This window comes from Geospiza fortis, unplaced genomic scaffold (assembly GCF_000277835.1).
Source record: "Geospiza fortis unplaced genomic scaffold, GeoFor_1.0 scaffold200, whole genome shotgun sequence".
NCBI lineage: Eukaryota > Metazoa > Chordata > Aves > Passeriformes > Thraupidae > Geospiza > Geospiza fortis.
Genome location: NW_005054353.1, coordinates 2,784,995 through 2,807,905, shown reverse-complemented (window position 1 = coordinate 2,807,905; position 22,911 = coordinate 2,784,995). Strand labels below are relative to the sequence as shown.

Below are 22,911 nucleotides of genomic sequence, written 5' to 3'. Positions count from 1 at the left end.
CGAGCAAGGATTTCTCTTTGCAAGTCTATAGACAACATTTACAATAGATTTAGAAATAACATGTAACAGAAACAACAGGTAGGCAAAGTGTGATTTAAAAGTGGGATTGGAAACATAAGGTTGATCATCTCTTTCAGGGAGATTGTACATGCATGTTCAGAGAGAAACAAGTACAATTCACATACTGACAGCTTTGGTTACTTAGGAAAGCGAGTAAAATAAAAGGTTTTCTCTTTTTTGCAACTTTAAGAGTCATGTCTTTGAAAAGTCCTCCTAAATACTTAGAAAACAATTAAAAGAAAGTTCATGCTCTCTGATATTAACTTTACATGAGGGAAGATACAATCTATGTATTTCAATTCTCTATCAATCATGACAGAAATGACATATGGTATACACACAAAATCCTTGCATGAAATGGGATCTAGAAAATTTAGCAAACTGCATATATAGATGCATTTATAACATATTTTTGTGCTGTAACCGTTCAGACCACATACAGCCTTGTGGCCTCCAGTGGCTACATCAAGACTACATCGAGTACAGGCAATACAACTTCCTGGACTAGCTGCAAATTCCAAGCAACCACTCCCCACCTTCAGCTAAGGGCAGCAGCTAATGGGGTGGCACAGAATTGGCACAGAGTATTGGGCATGGACAGGAAAAGGAGCATGTGTTGATACCTCAGAGGGCTGGTGAGTGGGAGAACAGGAGCATGGAGTAGGTCACAATAATCACAGCCATCTGACAGGTTGGAGTCTCCTTTACCTCTGCTCAGTTTTCCTGAGGTTATTGATTTAATTCAAAATGATAGAAAGAAGCTACTACTCAGTATTCACTTCCATTAGAAATATACTCAAAGCATGGAAATAGGCACTGTGATGATGCTTCTGCCACCCTCCTTGCTTATTTGGCATGCACAGATGATCAAGAAATCTGTTCTACAAAATGTGTGAAGTAATCTGTTCTTATATCAAAGAAAGAGGATACATAGGAAAATTTGGTAGTCTGGATCACGGGTTTTGTCTGATGTGCTCCCTGCGTTCTGCAAGGTGCAGCAGCTGCACTGTACCTGCCACTCTGCACAGGCAGGACTGCAGAGCCCAGTGTTAAGGGTGTCAGAATGTGACCTAGTCACAATAAAAGTAGATCTTCAGCTTGCTTCAGCTCCATTTTACGAGGGAAAAAATAAATTATCGCAGGATATTGCAATCCTAAGAGGGACAGAATCTCTCCCACCATGCACCAAGGGTCGTCACCTGTCATATTCTGCCTTGGAAATGGAGGAAAATCAACATATTACGTGCACTACCTAGAATTTCCCAGGTTTTGATGTTAGAGCAACAGCAATTTAATTTTATAGAGGTACAAAGGGAAGGAAGAAAAGGAAAAAGTACACGTGAAAGGGGAGGGATAGCATGTTTTGTATTTAATCTCATCTCCTCAATGTGCTGACATATAGGCCCTTCATAATGTACCTTTCAATTCAAAAGGCTTTCAATTATGTTGCATATATTACAACTATAATTACTAAAACTTTATTTTTATTGATTTATAAACTGAATATGTATGGAAAATCTATTGAAGTGGTTCTCTGTTTCAAGTGTACAGGGAAATAGATTAATTTTATAAATGACACCCCTTTTCTGCTAGAACTTCCACCAGTACAAAAATTTTATACTGTGATTTTATATTTGTATCCATTCACATCGTCTTATGTTATTATTCCCTACACCTTACTATTGGAAAAGAATTTCAAGTTATACTTTTCATACAGTATCAAAAATGTAGATAAAATTCAGTAGTTAAGCTAAGAGCACCAACATACAAAGAATCCTTTTGACTTTTTCAAAATTATATTAACAGAAAAACAACTCAGTGAAAAAATACAAGAATGAGACAAAGCAAATAATAGAAAAACTATAATTGCAATAACAGTCAGATACTCCCCTGAAAAACAACATGAATAAAAAGTGCTATAAAATAAAACATTATAATATGGATAAATTATATTAGCAAATTATAACAAACAATAGTTTACTGTAGTTGCACATAATTTGTTTAATTAAATATGTACTTGGGCAGAATAATGATTAATGTAGAGAGGATTTCCTGTCTATGAGCAATAGTTTACTTTGTGGTCAATCCTATTAGTCAGCTCTAGACTGACACTGTGACCTCCACAAAGAAAACACTTACACAGACCAATGCCAATACAGAGGAAAACATGGAAGGCTGAACAGACAGAGAAAGACATCCCTGAATGCTACAGTGGCATTGCTGCAGCTAAACCAGCCAAAACCATACTGAACATAAAGAAATAGATTCCAAAATACTGTTTATATATAAAAATGCTTTAAGGATCTAGAGCACTGCCTGAATAAGCCCATACTCAAGTATTCATTCAAATACTTCAGACTTTCATCCAAACCGTTGTTATCTCCATTTCTGCCTACAACTCTTGTGTTTCACTGCCTATGCCAGTAACCACAGCTGCACTAACAGCAACTCCTCAGGACACATGCTACTGTTCAAAGGCACAGAAAATACAAAAGCCACTTCCAAAATCTTGCCTTTCATCTGTTCCATCAGATCCATCACAGTTGCTTGAATTCAGCCACCATCACCCAGCATATTATTGACTCACCACTTCCACAAAGAACAGCATCCTCATCTACTAATTTACAGCTCATTTGTTGCCAGGGTTCTGTAGTTATTCTTCTGTCTAGGCACTCCCCATAAAGAGCACCTTCACAATTACATTCAGAATTTAGTATTTCCTTTCATTTCTACCTTACTCAGCTATTTTGAATGAATATATGATCCATCAACTGTTCTGTTAGAAAAGAGCTAATTAAGACATGGAAAACCAAAATACTGAAGCACATACCTTTTGAAGCATTCAAAATAAAATATTTTTTGTAATTTTAAAATTCAGTTTTACCTTACTAATTCACCTTTGTTAAAGGTCCAATATTAGAAAATCTCACAGTCCATTCTAATTTTTCAAAACATCTCCAACTTTACAAACAGGATTTTTTCACTAACTCTTCTAAAGTTTCAAAACTTCTAAAAATTGTAAAATTATAAACCCAAATAATAAAAAGTGAAGGAAAAATGATTCATCATAGTACTTTCAAGAACATAATCACCCAAATCTGATGTCACAGCATTTTTAATTTTTCAAAACTATCTTAAAGGATCAGACCAAAAAGAAACTACATTGGTTGTTTTGAAAACCCTCTTCCTGTAGAATATTTCAATTCTCATAAGGTCCTCTATTTCTAAAAGTACATATTAGCCTATACATTGCAATTTACCCACTTAGATCCCATTTTGCCACCTATGCAGAGCATCTTCAGACACTATGACATCCACCTTTGCTAGCAAAGCAAAAAGTTTAGTACTTCCAAAGTCTTGACCCAACAGCAGCAGGAGCTGGGTTGTGTCCTTAACATGATTAACATGAAATACAGCTATTTCCATTGTTTCATTAGCTGGCCAGACAAGACAAGCATCCAAACTTTCGAACTGTCTACTAATTTTAGATGTCTAAATTGCAACTTTAGAGAGTTACAGAGGATTTCTGACTGGAGTTTCACCCAGCTGGAGCTTTGTGTTCTCAGACAGATATCAGCTGCTCTCTGAGGGAAACAGAGATAATATGAAGTAGAGAGTATTGAACATAATTGCAAACAGTAGATAAGGAAAAAAAAAAGGAAAGATTTTCTACTGTCTCGTAATATTATTGGGTTTCCTTAGATGGAAAAGACATTTTAGAATAGGCATTTATATATTGAAACATTCAAAAAATAAATAAAAATAGGAATTATGCCTTCTTGAGTTAAACACTGAATTTTATATGCCATTCTGAGAAATAAAACGTTTGGATCTCTGTTATTCTCAATAAATTAGAATATACCTCAAAATTTCCCAATACTGTGATTATATATTTTAAACTTCAGTACCCTACGAAACCATTAACTCAAAAGATTTACTGACTTCACTAAAAAATCCTAATCTTAAACTCATGATGATTTGGATCTGAAACTGAGAAAGTGAGAAAGTCAGTTCTATGGGGTTTCTATTTGGACAATTATTCCATCGTGTGTGTGCACTTGAACTTCCTGCTGGAAGCTAGGCACCACAACTTTTTGACAGCCTAATCTTTTATGAAGTTTAGAAAAAAGGAATTTCTTTCTTCCCTGTCTCCCCTATCAACAATTTTTACTGTCTTGTAAAAATAAGAAGGTTTTTAGAAACTTTGGTCTGTGTATTTTGACAGTTCATGTTCCCTTGTCATTGTACTCTTGCAGAGCGCTCTGCATTCTGCAGTCAAGATTTTTAGTTTTCCATTTATCCAAAGCACTGAATCTTTCAAAGCAGTTAAGTACAACAACTACAGAAAATTATGTATTGTAAATGGTTTTTCTGATGAGCAAACAAATAAAGTCTCATGCACTGCAAGATGGAGCCAACATGGCCACTGAAGAGACAAAAATATTCTCTGTCTCCTCTATCTATACCATAAACCATTTCTGTGAGACCTAGAAACAGTCTGCTTGGATTTTATGCATATTTTTATGGTACACTCAACATATACAAGTTGAAAGTAACATGAATGTAACGTTTTCAAACTTCTTTAACAGCAGTTTTGCACTGCTTCCCTTCCATTTGCCTTTCCTTTTCAATATGTTGGGCACTGAGCACTTTTGAAAAATCACACTTTGGAATTTTAAATAACATGGAAAGATGCACAAAACCCAACTTTTTCAGTTTATTACAAGAAAGTACCCTTTAAAAGAAAATATTCACATAATGAACTTTCTTCTCAGTGAGAGTGAAGAACAAAACTGAGTAACATCAGTACAAAGAATACAACATGAGTAAAATATCAGAGGGATATCTGGGGAACTTATATATGAAAGTTAGTGCATAAGAAATAAATAGTTGTAACATCCAGGCACACAGGTAATAAAATCTACCAACTCTACACACAAGTATGACAGTTGAAAAAATGTTTACTCTCAACAGCACAAACATAACTGGAGGCCAAGATAAGACCTTTATGAAAATTGGACTCTACCAGTCTAGCTTACCAGATACATATACATGTATATATCAAATTTCCAAAAGCTAATAAAAGGAATATGATTATGAAATTCTGTTCCTGCCTAGACTGAGATGTATAGCATCAAACAAAAAATTTAGCTAGTTTAGCAAGAAATTTCTGTAGCTAGCACTACAGTAAGAGTTGTATATGCTGCAAAAAGTACAACATTAAAATCAATGAAATGTTTACATACTGAAAGTTGTCCAGACAAGAACTGTGGAACATCCCTTAACATGCCAGGACTCATAGGAGAAGTCACTGAAATAGAAGGTCGGTCCATTTTTTGAGATTCAAATGAACTAGAACCTGTAATTATAAACAAAATATTTTATACATAGTAGAAGTTATGCACATATTTCAACATTCTTTAAACAGAAATGGTAGAAATATAACCAAACATGCAGTAAAGTTGTGATAAATATAAGTTTTTAAAATCTATTTAAAATTACCAAATGATGATACTCAATCTTTTGGTGATCAGATGCAATCAGGAGCTTTTATTTATAGAATGGAATATAGATTATTCAGATAATTCTGACTGTAATTATGTCAGTAAGTTGAAGGTCCAAAAATAAACACTTCACTGTGGTCAAATGAATTCAGTCTTCTGACTTATTATCTCATACAATCAACTAATTTTTAATTAGATTTTTACAAAAATATCAAGATGTAAGCAATGGTTTTGTACATTTTGTTTCAAATCTACAAGGTCTGAAAATGGTCAGAGGACAAGTTTTGACATACAAAACATAGAGGAAAAGTGTTTTTATAAATACAAAAGACAATCCACATCTCACAAAACATAAAATTAATTTTAAGAATTTGGCAATGAATAAAAAGCCATTGAAGGAGTTTTTCATATTATTGTAATCAAGCTTATGTCATTTCATTTATTCCTGGCTTCTATTATAATAGCATTCTAAAATAATGATAAAAATAACTCCAGGCTGAAATCCATCTTATCAGATCCAAGCCAAAGAACAAGTTATTCTTCCCTACATGAAAAATGGGTTTAGTCAATTTAAGTAGCAGTGAGTGGCTCTAATAAAGTAAGGGTATTCTGAGTTCAAAGTAGCTATCACTCAGGCTATAAACAAAATACATTTCTTTCCCATTTTTAGTTTATAAGATGCTATTGGAATGCAAAGCAAGAGAACAGGAATTAAAAATTGCTATTAATGTTTTTATATATTAGTTAGAATTATATTTTCTTCAATCAAAATTCATCTCAGCTTATAACCAATGTTGAATCTAAATCACAATATTCTGTTTTGATAGCTTATTATTAAACAAAGGTAGATTGATAATACAGTAAGATGGCATATTGAGACAAATATAGACAAAAAGACAAGACCTATACTGACTGCAGAGGACATTTTTCATTCTATTTGTGCTTACATAAAAGAGAGAGAAGATTTTCCTACCCCACAATTGAAACTTACTGGACTCCAGCTGTGCATGTGTGCTGTCAGGTATTCTGGGAATGTCCCTGAAATCAGGAAAATTAAGACAGGCTGATCCTTCATCTAACAAGCATATTTAAATTTCAGTTACACTATAACACTTCCCAATCCCATGGAATGCCTCAGGAATGGTGCATGATCTGCTGGCTGTCTTCAGCTACTGGGATGATTATCTGTTATCCAGTATAAATAATTTCAGTGTCAACTTAAATCCTACAGAAAAGATTTGGTGGATGCAGGAGACAGGCTGCAGAGTCACAAATAAAATAATTCAGTAAATAAAAGAACAATCTCAGAGTTAATGGTAGACTAGAACTGTGAGTAGTATCTTGACAATGACATTATACATTAATCAAATCTACTGGACCCTCACCAAAACATACTCGGCTGCCAGTCATGGCTATCCCAGTACATTCTTTACTGAACTTGAACCACAAATTCAATCTATCTTACCTTTTCCATAACCAAATAAAATGTATAAGTTCATTTGGCAAAATTGTATTCTTTCATATACAAGACATGTTGCAGCACCTGTATTAAATTGTGTGCAGAGCCACATCATTTTAATCACTCAATCACATCCCCCCAAGCAAAGGAATACACTATTCCTCTGGGAGGGCAACCATTACTGTATGCTAATAAAAACTATCAATATGCTAATAAACAGTTTCAGAGCTATTTGAGTAAAACCAAGCAAGATGAAGAGCTTCAGTTCTGAGTCACAGAAAAAGCAATATTTACATCCTGTTGTGTGTTTCAGGGCAGTTGGTTTCTCCAAGGCCACAGCCAGTTCTGATGGATGGCCATGGTGAGGAGAGGTTGTGGCTGCACCATGCTGGGCCCAGCTGGCTCCTTGGGTGCCTGTGTGATAACGTATTTAATAAAGGACAAAACAGCTCATAAAGTGGAGGAGGAGGAGGACTGGCTGCAACTCCCTTTCCCTATGCCATGGACTGCTTTGTGGAGAAGGAGGCAGAAAAACCAGGGAAAAATGTGTGAATTTGAGCGTGGGAAAAAGAGAGGTAGGGGTAAGGGGGTTTCAGTTTTGGTTTTATTTCTCAGTATTCTTTTATTTTAGTAACTGCTAAAAAAATAATCTTCCTCAGGTTTGTTTTTCCCACAATGGTAACTACTGAGTGACCCATAAACTTTTTCCTCTTATTTACTCCCCGAGTCCTGCTGAGGAGAGAAATGGAGAGAGCAAGTCTTTGGTGCTCAGTCAAGGTCAACCCACCACAAAGGTAAATGAAAAGGAAGGGGAAATGAAAAAAGTTCCAGTGATATCTACGGTTTCATACAATGAAAGAGTCAGTATGATACATAAATAACTTATCTATTTTCTTTAGCAAAACTTTTCCAGAATACCTTCAGTATATCTTTTCCAAACATTTTTCAACACTCACTAGAAAGACAGCTTTACTATGTAGACTGAGGAATCTTTCCAAGTGAGTTGATGCACAGTATCCAATAATTGAAATAAACCAGAAGGCATGAAACTGCTCTAAGTGCCCACTACAGACAAGAAAAAAATCTCTGTTGTTAGTACCCAAAATTTGTGAGAAACTCACAAGAAGAAACAAATATTTAAGTTTGTGTATAAGGAGAATTTATAACAGGATGCAATACTTGCCTAGTAATTGACTCAGAACTACACTCTTGAGCTTAACTCCTAAGTACAAAAAAAAACTACCATATGAGTCTGACAAGAAAACCTCGGGAAAAAAGATACATTTATAATACATAAATCATTCTGAACAGAGTGAATAGGAGTTTTTTATAGATAGCTGAAAAAATAAACTTGAGAGCTTTGAACATTATCATTTACACTCCTAAAGCATACAGATCCCCATATTTCATGGCAGTGTGAATGGTTTTTCTTATAAGGAACTCTCATAGAGATAAACAGATGGAGGAGAAGTAAAATGGTTTCATAAAGACTCTTTGCATAGTAAGTTATGTTCCACTGGAAAGAGGTTGTATAGAGTAACTATTAAAACACAGTCAGTGCATTATTTCTTCCAAATCCAAAACAGAAGAAACCATGAAAATAACATGCATTTTAAGTTCTCTGTTTATGAGAATTAGAAGACAGAAAAAAGGTAAAGTTCCTGTGCATAAGGGACAGCCAGCTCACACTGATTAGCAATTTGGCCATCAATTTTTATTCTAAGATTTAAAAAGTGACAAATTGCATAATAAACTGGCACATTTTGATTTGTTGGGATTTTTTCAGAATGGCTTTCAATTTTATCTGCCTTGGCAGCTCAGCTTGTCATCTTCAGTTTTCATAGCACTCAGCCCATAATAAAGAGAAAAGCAAATAACTGTCTTGACTGGAATTTGGTTTTGTTCTCAGAATATCAGGATGTGAACAGGTTCTCAGCTAAGTTAATTTCTGGCAACTGAAGATTTCTTTCACTATTTAAAGTGTTGCCATGAAACCATCAAGAAATTCTCCTTATAAATAAAAGGATTTATCTCAATACAAAAACAAAACCCTTCAACTGGGCATCGATAATTCTAATAAAATAAACATCACTTCTGATATCTTGGAAATAAGAACTTTTAAATATTGTACATACACTGAAACTTTACTTCCCAGAGCAGAACACAATCTTATGAAGTTATGGTTCCTTGGACAAACATAACCTATCAATTTTTGTTGTGCATTTGAACAACATTATGAACTGAAATCTTCTAAACTGAAAAAAGTAATAGTCTTTCTACTTCACCAGCTCTAACCTCATGAAAAACATTTCTGACATTATGCTGTTAATATCAAACTCCTAAGAGTTACACACACCTAACCAAAATCTAAAACCTACCAATTTGTAGGAAGTATTCATCACAGAGACTCTTCTATATCTACTGCAAACTGACACTGGGAATCAAATACACTGAACAACTCTTTTATCACTGATCTTATCTCAGTTCTTCAGACTATGAGGTAAGTGGTTATGCAGAAAAAGGCATCTTGAGAGCCCACAGCATTTGGTTTAAGGAATTATAGATGAGCTGCTCAAGTGACAGCAACATAATGGAGAGCATGATGATAAGGAGGCTGAAAAAGAGACAGTAAATATAAAAGCACAAGTAATAATACAGGAGATTTTACACAGTGAAAAGAATGCAGAAAGATTTTTTAAAATGGGTTTTTTCAAGATGTGAGTTGTTCTTTGAAACTTTTGCTATAAACTTCTATTTGAGAGATAACTATGGAAGATTTGTGCATGAAATTATTTTGAGACCTCCTTTTCTGAGACAAGTAATGTAGTCTGTCCCTTAGCATTACTATTATACCCACACCTCCCAAGTTGTGCAAAGATGTGACAGATGATACCGTCATTACCCTAAAGGGGTTGCAATTCCATATGTATGCAGGACATAACCTCTCATCTCAATGACAAGATAAAGCTAGTTTTTCATTATTTTCAAGTTTGTTTAAAATTGTCATACCAAATTAAATTCCTACACTTTAAGCTCCTGATGTGTCCAACACAATAAGTTCCTATTATAGCTGAAACCCCAACAGTCATCCTCAATGAAATGTCATTCTCAGATTATATAGTTCTAGATTTTTTTAGTGCTTCTTAATTTTTAGTCATGTTTTCTTATGTTAAGTTAATGTGCATCTTATACAAAATAAACGGATACATATATTTATTTAAATGTAATTATAAAATCCTAAAACAGTCCAGGTTGGAAGTGATCTTGAAAGATCATCTGGTCTGACCGAAAATGGAAAGGGAATCTAGACGATATTACCTATCACCCTGTCCAGTTCTGTGTCCCATATGTCACAAAAAATTCTGGGGGAAAAAAAGAAAATTCTTAATAACTGTAAATATCTTCAAAATCAGTGATAATCATTCCCCTCTTCACAACCCTGATGTGACCAGATATGGACTTTCCAATGGAGAATTAAAAAGGTGATGCATATGCCTTTAGGGTGTAGGAACTTGGAAGAACAGTTTAAGAAGAGGAAGTAAAGTCCAATACAACAAAGCGACTACTGCTATGCAAGAAAAAATAAAGTTTAGACATTGAGAGGTAGGTTTGAAGCTTAATAAAAATGGGCAATGTACAGCACTAAAGAAAACACCCCATACAATTCTAACTATTCATTAAGGTGTGTTCTGTACTGCATAACAAGCAATAATTTAATAGTTCCACAGATGAAGGTGATGTAAATGTGGATTTGAGACTTTCCAAAGCATATTGATTTTTTTTCATTAGCATACTATATTTCACACAAAATTCTACCTTGCAGATTCTCAATAAATGCAGTTCATCATCAGTTCTTAGACCAAATATGATCTCATAATTTTACGGATGTATTATAAAAAATGGGGATAGAGATATAAAAATCAAAAGTCAAGAATCACAACAACGAGTATAGCCACAGTTTCAGAGCCAATATAGGCTGGCTCACCAACTGAAAAGCCAGAAAAGGGAACATATTTTTAACCATAATAGCAGATGATGCCCAAGACTCTGAGAACCCAGGATTTCACACCCGCTCTTTTTACTCACTGGCATGATCTATCATTCTGGCTACATTTTTGGTTTACAGAATTTTGCGTAAGATTTTTCTGTTTACAGTGTTAATGAATGTTTGATATACTCCATCCTAAAAGTAAAAAATTTTATAATTTTTAATATTAAAAATACACGAAATTACTTACCCTATTGGTCTTGAAACTACAAGCTCTACTTGTGGCTCAGGTTTGGATTCTAAAATGATATTATACACCTCCTCAAAGGTGGCTCCTTGTAGTATCCTTCCATTCCATTCTAATACTTCATCACCTGTAAGTAATAACACTGTGCTTAGGAAGTTGGATGTGGACAGCACTTACAACTACTATTTAACCCAATCTACTGTCAGTTTCTTTGATTGTGAAAACTGTGTTACAGAACAAGTTTGGAAACCTTCATGCAGGAAAAACCTGAGTATTAAAAGTTTTCTGCAGCTCAGCTTCAAACATGTAAAGTTCTGTGAAACAATAATACAATCAGTCAGACCCCTACTGAGTTAGATGGTGCTCTTACTTGCTTTGGCAGCTGTGGCTCACAGAAATCCCAACATTCTATTTAGAAAATTCATAACTAAAACATCATATCTCATCAACTTGGTTCAGATAGTTCTTATGTCAATATTTCTTGAACATTCCAGTGTAGCAATCTATGGTTTGCATGTTGGAGCAGAAGCCGCTTCCTAGGCAAGATGGTTCTGCTCATACCTTTGTCATAGCTTGGTTTGCTCTAAACAAAATATGCACCACAAAATGACTGGGGAGAACATCAACAGAATATTACTTTGAGTATAAAAATGAGCAAAAGTGTTACAATATTGTTTGAACAGTATGAGAATGTATATTTTATAAAAGCAACCATCTAGTAACAGTGTCAGGTTGAATTCTGCAGTATTTCATCACATCTATTCAATATAATTTCACATGTAATTAAACTTGCTCGCTTGTTATCACCTTCAGAAAAGAAACTCAGCAGTATAGATCTGTAGTAGATACATACCTGGTCTAAGATGCCCCACTGTATCAGCTAAGCTTCCTTTTTTAACTTTGGTGATAAATGCGCAGAGTCGACCTGATTCAGTCATCTTTCCTCCTACTACCTGTTTCAAACAGGAAGTATTTTCACAGTATGAAAATTACTTTAGATTATTTAAATGTTCTGGCAATAGAAAGAATTCAGCTTTTTCCTTGGGTTTTATATAGTCCAGGTAACACAAATACACTTGAAAAAAACCCCACAGAAGTTTGGCTATGGCAGGTTATTTTTGTAGCTATTCTAGCAATTTGTACAATTGAAAAACAATGTAAATAGAGAATCCTAAAGCTTTTAAATTTCAGCAAATACATGTATACTGTCTCACTGTATTATAAACTACCACCCAAAACAATGTAAGTTATTGGTCATTTAATTGCTCACTTCGCTATTTTTTTAACTGGAAAAAGATATATTAATGTAACACAACTCAGGATGTTCACAGTAAGCAATGAAATTCCCTTTGGCTTGGCCAGTCACACGAAAACACTTGTGACACTGAAAATTTCTCTACAGGGAACTTCAACAGGTTTTACCTTAATATTTATCTTACAATCAGACTTATATATCAGAATCAGTAATAACTGAATAACCTTCAAATTCTTGAAGTTTCTTAACGGCCTTCACACTGGGATTTAAAATTTGCAATACTAAATCCAGTTTAGTTTACTTTCAATATGCAAATAGTTGAAAATTCGGGTCAGGGATAACTGTTGGAAATCACTCTTTCCAGATGTTTTTTGAGATTAAAAAGTAGTTACTCTTGAATCTGAACTATTAATGAATCTCACTGAAGAGTTCATCTTCATAATATGAGATTTTAGAAATTTTAACATAGATGTTGAAACAAAAAGTGGTTCCTAATGGCGCTGTTAATCCTTTCTCTTGCATTTTCTAACAAGAAAAAAATAAACATTTAAAACTTGATGTTCAACTGGCTTCTCCATTGACTTCAAATAAAATTATTTATTAATTAAATAAAAATTTTAAACCTTTCCGAAACATGTTAGCATATGTAATAGATAACCACACTGATTTAATCCTTATCACAGGGTGTGACAATAATGTAATCTGTATACCTGAGGTGAAGTAAGAGTCATGCTAAAAGAGAACAGAAAATTTAAACTCCTTAATAATTTCTCACAGCAATGATGTTGAATCAAAATAAATACATGTTTGTTTCTTTCACTGTTTATAGTTTGTTCTCATTCTTGTACTAGCATTTCTGGGACTGCAAATAATAATATCACACAAAATTGAGATTAATATATGAGCTAGAAATAATTAATAATGTATTTAAAGAGCACTGCATCATGAAAAAGAGGTTAACACATAAAAAAGAGTTCATTTTGTGATAAAAACCAAAAATATTAAACAATTTTCCATTTTGTGTTTTTAAAATGTGGCAAATCTCTTCAGAGAAGAGAAAAATTCAAATAGCAAGTTCCATTGGCATCCTCTGATCTGGACTGAAATGTCATTAACTCACAGATGTCCCCCAGGTCTTCAAGAGAGATAATTTTTTTTCACTTTTCTTCTCTCTCTTGGGAAATAGAAGTTATACCATGGTGCAATGCTCCATACTGAAGAAGACACACACGACTTTGCTTTCCTAGCAAGGGTTCAATTTGCACTTTGCTAAGACATCCTCAGAAAACATCTGAAAACATGTCTAGTCTTTCAGAAAAACACAATTTTTTAATTCTGTCAAGGACCCTACAAAATTACTCTAGGTAAATGAATATATTATGTCTATATTGTAATTTGGAGAATGATAAGGCATTATCAATATTGGTATGCATACACTATATAGTATGAGAATACTTTAACTATAAAAGTAGTTAGTTTAACTTAGTTGTTGTTAGATTGAAAATTGTTCATCACCAACCTTCAATCCAAGCATTGCTCCTGAATCTCTAGGCACACTTCCATCTTTCAGTCGCTTATTTAACAAAATCCGACCAATGAGACGATCTCCATCTTTGGAGGGTTGCCAAGTTACTGGATGCTATCATATGGTGTTAATGGAAAATACAGTGAGTAGCATTTTAATGAAAAATATTTCAGTAATACTTTTCATTTGCTGATATATTTTAAAAATGCTATGAAAGTATTATGATTACATTAAAATTTAATATAAAAATGACAGAAAACTGTGCTGGAAAATATTTATTTGGACATATCATTCATCAAAATGGATGTCTAATATTTAATACCATTATCTATTTTACTAAATCAAATTTGTAAACATCTAGAATGATCTTTCAATCCTGATTTGACAGATACAGACAAATACCCATAGTTATCTACACACAATGAGATTTACACCTGAGTACTGAGAAAAACTTTGCTAAAAGTCTGTTATAAGAATAATACTGGAAAAGAAGTTTAACTCAAACTGAAACTTTGATACCAGAAATATCTTATTTTTCCACTACTTCAAACATTTCAATTTTTATCCAAGACGAACAAATATTTTTAGTTTTTTACTTTCTCTCAGTAGTAGTAGATTCGAATTTAAAAATACTGGTAAAAGGTATATTCATTAATTAATTTTCATATTCTGTTTCTTTCTTGGAATAATTAATTCACACATGAAGCACAGTTACAGTGAGCATTATTATTCCATTACTATACATGGGCACAGTTACACTTGTCTATTGGCCTAATTAATGAATTGTTCAGATTTTCTTTTGTGTAATCATAGTACTTTCTCACAGAAAAATATTATTTCATGCTCTATTTCATGCAAAATTAGCAGGCACAGATAAATCTGCTCCCATTACAACTAATAACTCTAAAAAGATTTAGCATAATCTCCACCAAACAGAAAGCAAATATAAAAAATACCAAAGCAGATGGCAAAGCCTTTAATTCTGCACAGTACTGCACAAAAATTACATGGCAACAAAACAAATGAACAACTATGACAGTGAAAGGGAAAAAAGAAAAACAACTTTTCTGTGCAGAGAGACCCAATTTTCTCCCTTTTTCACCTGGGGTTTAAACTATTAATTTAATTTCAGCCCCAGGAGTTTGGAAATAGTAAATCAAATAAGCCAATTGGTAGAATCCTTATTGTTAATTACTTTGTTCTTGAAGGTAATATCAAGATATGCTAATTTGCAACCATAAGAACAACATTCCTTTATGCCTCTCAATTTTTTTTCTTAGGCTGCCAAACAGTAAAAGCTGCAAGCATGCAAAGACTTTTCATTTGTTTTTCTTTTCTGCACCTTGAGAAATGCTATATTGCCTCTAGAAACACCCTATCTTTTATTTTATGCACTATTTTAATGAGTGACAGAGAGCAAACAAAGACCAAATGAGCAGGTTAAAATGCAGGCTCCATAATCTCAGTACCTTCTCACTATGGCTATGTTCCTCGTTTAGAGTGGTGCTACTACACGTATCTACCCCAGAGTCTTTTATCTGAGGCTCAGACCATTCCAAGTCCTCTTCCAAGGAGTGGCCACCAAAGCACACCATTTTCTTTTGCCTCTCGGATAAGGTGTTAGAATCCGACAAAACTGCCTGCTCACTAGTTTTTCTTTTTCCCCTTTGACTGTCCCCTATAGGTGTGGGATAAAAAAAGGATACAAAAAAAGAAAACATGCAAAGGTGTAAATAAAACCAAGGAAATGTAAAATGATAAAGGCAACTAAATGGTAAGGCTCCACATGTCTCACCAAAGACATTGGGGATGCCTCACTGCTATGCCAAGACGTATGGTCCAACCAGTTGTAATCCATGTCTCCTGCGAGAATCAGACAGACAAGATAGTGCAGTAAAGGAAAGGTGAAAGGAAGGACAAACAAAGATACAGTAAAATTGTAGAGACTTCTTATTATCCTATCTGATTCATAACCTCTGCCAGGAGGACTTGCAAAGGGCTTCCAAGAAAAAGTTAAGGCTTCAACAACAGAGTACATGGAATATGAAAAACAGTGAGGAAGAAGATACATTTGTGTGTGTTGATGAGTGCAAAAATTATGCACAGAGCAAAGCATCCTTGCACCAGATTTATTAATTGTCCCTATAAAATTATAAAATTAAAAGGCAATTTGTATTTCTAATAGAATATCCAGAAGGGAAATCATTTGAATACAGAATGTCTTAAGGAACTTATTTCTTTGCTTTTCTAACACAAATCAGTATTTATTCTAATCACATCAATAAAATACTTAAAATAATGGCATACTGTATCCACTTTGCAGTAGATGATGTTAAGGAAGGCTAAATAAAAAAAATCTAGACATTATATTGAGAAAAAAAAGCATATTAACTTTGCTTTGTCTACTGATCAAATATAAGGATGAATTCTAGTAAGCGCAGGTACCCCACAAACGGGAGTGTTTAGGGTTGTGACAAAACATAAATATTTCATAGAGTCAGAATTTAACCTCCATAGCAGACATGGTAGAAAGCGAGGTTTGAAAAACAGTTTAAGAAGAGATCTAAATTAATGCTGTCCAAAGAATTAGGGAATGACTCATGTACTTTAATAAAACATTCTCTTTTATGTAGGTACTTTAAACTGTAAATTATGCCCAGACATTCTGCACTATTATATTTCTCTCTTTTTTTTCCCCTCATCATTGTTACGACCTGTTACATGAAAAATATTTTGTTACTGAATGCTGCATAATATTTTTATATTACTATGTGGAGGAAACAAATGTTTCATTTTCTATCAAATTTGACCAAACTAAGGCAAAGTAATTCAGGGTTCCTTAATACAGACCTCAAAAAACATTTTTTTATTTCTGTTACTTCAGATCCTGGTACAACATTGCTCAGCCTATTCCTCTGGAACTACATCAGTAGGGTGGTGAAATGTAACTAACAAGTCTTAGCACTGTCTTAACACTTGTCTAGAAAACTTTACAGAAAGGATGTGAAGATACAGCTCCATAAAACTACAAAAAACCAGAAGAGGCTTTAGTAAAGTAAAACATTCTCCTTGGAGAGGTATCACAGAATTAACTAGGTTGGAAAAGCCCTTTGAGTTCATCAAGTCCAACTTAGTGTATTGTATATGTACAATGAGAAATACAATTTTCTCACTTGTTTCCTCCAAAAATAGAGACTTTCATATCCTGTATGGAAAAAAAAATCAAGTCTCATTTTCATTTTAAAGAAGGAAATATTCAAAATACAAGGGCTTTGTTTTTAAAAAGATACTTTGAACTTAGTCCCTTACATATTGCCGAAATCTCGTAGCATATTAAATAGCCTTTTCTTTCATAAAAACAATGATAAAATAACTTCATAGAATTATTTTGAGGCATCAAATAATTCATATTTTCTAAATAATAAATAGGCTGTAAATCTATTAACCATGTTTCTTGACTGTTGGAAGGAAGATAACATTTAAAAATGGGAAATTTTTACCAAAACTGTTTTGCCATGAATGTTAACATCTTGCCTGTATTACAGCTAAATGTGTGACTATCCTGCCAAAGTGGAAAGAAATACTCTTTTGAAAGCTACTCACATTTTGCTAAAGCTACTTCTGCAATGGAATTTCCAGTGCTACTTTTGCCTCCAGACATTGCTTCAAGGGGTACTGAGTGAAATCATCAGTGAGCTCATGAAGATCTAGTCCTTACTCATAAATATACATTTAGAGATATCCAGAGGATAGCAGGAGTTCCAGCCTACATATTGCCTGTTTTACAAATTCCCTGGGGCCTTTAAGCATTGGTCCCAGGTTCATCTGCTGGTATAGCAGGTTTCTGCTTACTCCAAGTCTCTTACCCATTTATTACTGTATAGTACATCCACAAACAGTATGTGTCCAAGATTAGATTCAGTCATTTTGCAAAAATAGTTACTCTTCATCAAATTATGAGCCCTGGAACTAAATCTGCCCAGAGGAAGACTTGCAAAATTGAGCCTGTTACCTGATAAAAGCACTCCCTCTTCTTGCTCGACCATTTTCCCTTCTCCTTTTCAAAAAAGATGTAGAAGGCTTTTTTTTTTTATTGTTGTTGTGTCTCACATTAAATACTAAATAATTGGCATTTATAAAATGAAAAATCAAAATAAGCAACAACTCCATCCAAACACTGTTTTGGTTTTATCTGTGTAAAATATGCAGTTACATGTTTCCAAAAATTATCATATAAATTAGAAGTTGTAAAGCCACTCTAGATCTTATAGATTTTGCCCTTAGTACTGTATTAATTGATCTAAATGACAGGCATAAATACTATGCAAGTTAATAAAAGGATGATTGTCTGGAAGCCCAGTAGCATACTACATTTCTATGACAGACACGTATGGCTTAGTATACCTACAACTTTTTGAAATAAAACTAATAGCTTGATAAAGTCACTGGACATCAGTTTTTCAACGGAAGTTCCAGAAATATTAAAATTTTGACTAGGTAAATGATTTTTGAAATCTTGTAAAATTAAAAGTAATATATGTAAAGCACATAGGTCTTTGCATACAAGAAAAAATTATAAGTAAATAAACAAAAAAAAGTAAAGAAATAAAATAAAAGTTAAACCATGATCTTTTGTTACACAGACACCATAGTTGTAACTCTGAGTACCAGAAAATGCACTTGCTGCTCTCTTAGAAATTAATCATCCACTACAGAAAATATTTATTATTGAGAATATATACATTTAGGGTACGCAGCAGAAATTACACAGGAAAAAATGCCACTTTGTTGATAAATTAAAAAAGATATAATATCAAAATCATGATTCATGGAAAAGGAACCTAATACATTACTAAGTAAGATACAGTCCTAGTTTATGCCATTATAACAATATTCAGATGCTTTTTGAGTTCAGGAGTGCAGCTGGATATAGGAAAGGACATATGTGAGGTCTGCTCTTATTAATGTCAATGAGTTCTATGTGTATATGGAAAGCATCCATGGACTAATCAGGGTGGGAGAACCACATCAGTAACCTTGCCCTTCTGTAGAAACAAGGTTAAGCTGAAGCCTTTGTAACCTTACTGGTGTTCAGTGTGCTTTTCTTATTTTCTCTTTACAAAGTCAAACAGGCAGAGGAAAATATTTTTTTCTTCTACATTCAGGATGAATGTAGAAGAAAAAAATGAATTAATTACCCCAGCAATGGGACCTTCCTGTAGCAATGGGAACTTTGAATGTTAGAGTATATTTTAAAAGAATTTTGGTCAGTTTCTTTTTTTGTTTACTATAATGACTTTTCCACATAGAAATACAATAATTGAGTATTTTTTATAAAGCATTAAGTAATTTGTATCTAACATACAAGGTGCATGTCTACTCTTTTTTGAATGCTGTTTAAGTTCATGGTCAAGTCCAGAGCCATTTATCTTCCAAACAGGCTAGACAGAGCACTCCATGTAATTGGCTGTTCTACTCATACAGAGTTGTTTGGATGCTCTGAAGTGCCCAAAATCTTCACACAGGATATAAGCATAACCCAGGCCCTTTCTACCTAAAGCAAGACCTCTCTAAACTGTCAACTGTTTCCCTTAGTAAAACTAAAAACATAATATTGCTTTGAACCAAATAAGCCAAAAACTTGTTCTCAAATTCAAATCTCATTGCCAAAAAGGACAGGTCACATAACTTTAAATTCTTCAGGCTGACAAGACTACCTGACTACATGGTGTATACTGAACACATACTTCTGACTACTTGAGCCAGTAATGGTACATATATGTCATTATTCAAAACTGCAAATTATTTAACCTTGTAATTGAGTATTTTCCCCCTCCAAGCTAATTTTCAGCATAAGGTACAGTGAGCTGAACGTGTCCCATGTGTCCATATCCTTCTCCTAACTGCACAGCTCCCAGCACAGCCTTGTACCAGAAGGTCTCTGGAGTGAAGTAAAAAGTGAACTACAGCTATTGAGAACTTCCATTTAAGCAGGTTACTTTCTGTGTTTGCAATACTATCCATCCAGACTGCCACAGAGTGGGTGACTCCAGAGCTACACAGCTAGAACTGCCTGGAGGTGAGTCTATGAGTGCTTAAACAATTGCTTTGTCAGCTCTGGACATTTCAGGGACATTCTAGCTTTTGGTGCAGGAGCAAATGTAAAGCTGCCTGTCACACAGCTGACTGTAAAGCACAGAAATATTTCCCAACACAGTCACTGATGAAGTTTGAGAACTGATTACAAAAAGAAGCACCTTCCTGCAGGGCTTGTAGCAGGCTTTGAAAATTCCTACCATGCATTTCAACATTTCTTCTTGGAAAACTATTATTTCTCTGGATTTGTCAATTTTCAACATGGAACAGCCTAGGAAAATGTCTGAAGGATCAGATCCTACCAAAGCGAAAAAAGAGAAGCTGTTCTTTATGTAAAGGAGATGAAATAGATTTTGACTTTTAATAAGTGAAATACAGAGAAATACACCAATTAGGAGAATAATGTATAAATCTCCATTAGTGAACAGCAGAGTGCTGCATTCCACAAGGCAGGTGAGAGAAAAGACTGAGGGAGATGGGAGCAGGTAACGGTGCATACCCCTGCGGCAAGAATGATGACATTGATACCATACAACTATTGAATAGAGATGCTTGCTGCCAAAGAAATGTCTCTGTAACCTCATGGGCTAGTCACTGAGAACTTAGTAATATCCTGATTTTTTTTTTTTTTTTTTTTTTTTTTTTTTTTTTTTTTTTTTTATTCTGAGGGATACTGTTCAGGGGAAGATCTTACTAAGAGATTTTATTTGAAGAACCTGGTTTACCCTCAAAAACTATGTAGCCCTGCTTTCAACTACTACAAGAATTGCTTAACAGAAAAGATATTACTCTTGATGTAAAGACTACCTAATGTAAAGGTGAAAGGGTTTCAGCATGTCTATTTCATTCTGGTTCTCTTTCTGAAACTGAGACTTAGGACCACTATTAATAGAAGAATATTTACTAGAAGTATTTTTTTAAATTATGTTTTGCTAGAAGGATTTAAATTGCTTTCTTCAAAATTACATATTCTAAAACAAAACTATGCTCAGTCTGTTCATCAAACATAATTTGATACATGCTTTTCCTTGGACTAAATTGAAAGAAAGCATATCAACATGGCAAATACACTTGGTCACAGCTCAGTACACAAGCTGGATGACCTTATACACTTACAATTGTGTCGCTCACCTGAAGTGTGACCCTATATGCCACACCATGACCTCTATCATATGATTCAGTACACAAACTTAATCAACAAGGAAATGAACAGGTACAGTTTAGTTATGGGAGACGGCCAGACATGTTATACTGTGGTCCCAGTCTACCACAGCCAGTTTGTTTCCTTATTAGGATTCAAACTTTTCAGGTTTGCACACCTTCGTTATAAATTCCCTGCTATTCTAATAAGATCAGGGGAAACTAAAACTGATTAAGTATAATATCCTATGGGTTTCTCTCTTGCTTGATTATCTTTAAGATTTTATCTTAGGAAGATGTTTATTTCAAATTATGCTTTTTACCCTACTTGTAGCATTTTCACTTTTTCCCTTCTTCCTTCCACCATTACAAAATTTAGAGCCTGTACTTGAAAAAAGGAAGTTCTTTTGGCAGAATGCAAAGGAAAACACACATTGAAAAGTTTCAATAAGACAGTATTTTTGGATCATGCCCAGCAGCAAGTAATCAAAAGCAATTTATTACTCTTTCATTATTATTTTTAAAATACGTCTCTTTTCCTTTTTTGTCCCTATTCACATCCACAAAGACCACATATGTATTCCTGGGCTGACCTCACACATCTTCCCTGACTGTATGTTATAACCATGCATCCTTTCACCTTAGGGTTGCAGCTGCCAGCTTGATCACAAGTTCTTCAGCATCTCAGGCCTGCAACCAGTTTAAGCAATAGCAGCTTGCCTACACCTGAATGAGGGACTCATATAAAGAGGAAACAATGCAGGAGAGAGTAATCCTATTAAAGAATCTCAAATCTGGCCCTTGTTTCAGCAGCTTAGTGTTGTATAATACTGTGAAAATGCTCTCATCAGCTGAAACCTGATAGCCCATTTAGGTGTTCCCAACGAGCCCAACATTTTCACAGACTAGTCTACTGAAAGTCAACAAGTTCTTGGATATAATGCACAGAGGAGTTATTTGGGATCTAGAAGGTGAGGAAAACCCCTGTATTTCCTGAATCACTGAAATCCTGATTGAGAAAAATGAGCCATCTTGACAACTGCTAAGCACAGAATCCAACGTTTCTGTGATGTGTTGGAGCTGCTGCACAACTGGGAACCAAACGGCACATGCACAAGAAACTCTGTCCTCAGACTTGGAAACCGGTCCGGGCAAATTCAACTGTTTTGCTGCCAACAGGAAGGCAATAGTAAAACCTGACAAGCTAGTTGGAAACAAGCCTTATAGCCCCCTGGAAGTGAAGACAGTTCATAATTGGAGCACTTTGAAAATTTGTGAGAAACAGCTGTAAAGTTTAGGAAACAGGTTTGGGGTTTTGTGTGCTCTCAGTACCTATTTCCATTAGACTTTTCATTACCATTTTATACACACTCACTCAAGAAGGCTTGGTTAAACTGAATAAGTAGAATGAAGAAATTAGTAGCTTCAGGAAAACTCCATTTAGCATTAGTAGACATATTTGCTTCTGCAATTCACTTTGTGCTGGCTTACCCTATACTCAGCTTTCTGAAGATATACAATCTTTCTGCAGCTGTGACTGTGCCAAAATTACTGTCAGAGTAGCTCCAACAAGGCTGCCTGGCATCTCCAAGTCTCAGGGCCATAGGATTTAATTCACATGAACTGAATCCTGAATG

General features: G+C 34.5%; 1 protein-coding gene across 14 annotated transcripts in view; it reads right to left on the bottom strand.

The window, feature by feature from the left end:
* Window positions 1-22,911, bottom strand: part of RIMS2 (regulating synaptic membrane exocytosis 2) — a 357,283-nt gene that overhangs the window by 197,244 nt on the left and 137,128 nt on the right. For 7 of the 14 annotated variants that reach the window (XM_031058957.1, XM_031058958.1, XM_031058959.1 and 4 more), the window contains 6 exons: window positions 15,508-15,716; window positions 14,033-14,152; window positions 12,112-12,211; window positions 11,262-11,385; window positions 6,556-6,602; window positions 5,307-5,419 (listed from right to left, as the gene is read on the bottom strand). In XM_031058957.1, coding sequence (XP_030914817.1) covers window positions 5,307-5,419; window positions 6,556-6,602; window positions 11,262-11,385; window positions 12,112-12,211; window positions 14,033-14,152; window positions 15,508-15,716 — 713 coding nt within the window. Of the gene's footprint in view, window positions 1-5,306; window positions 5,420-6,555; window positions 6,978-11,261; window positions 11,386-12,111; window positions 12,212-14,032; window positions 14,153-15,507; window positions 15,717-15,833; window positions 15,902-22,911 lie in introns of those variants that run through there. The other 7 variants (XM_031058961.1, XM_031058971.1, XM_031058964.1 and 4 more) reach the window with 2 other exon arrangements.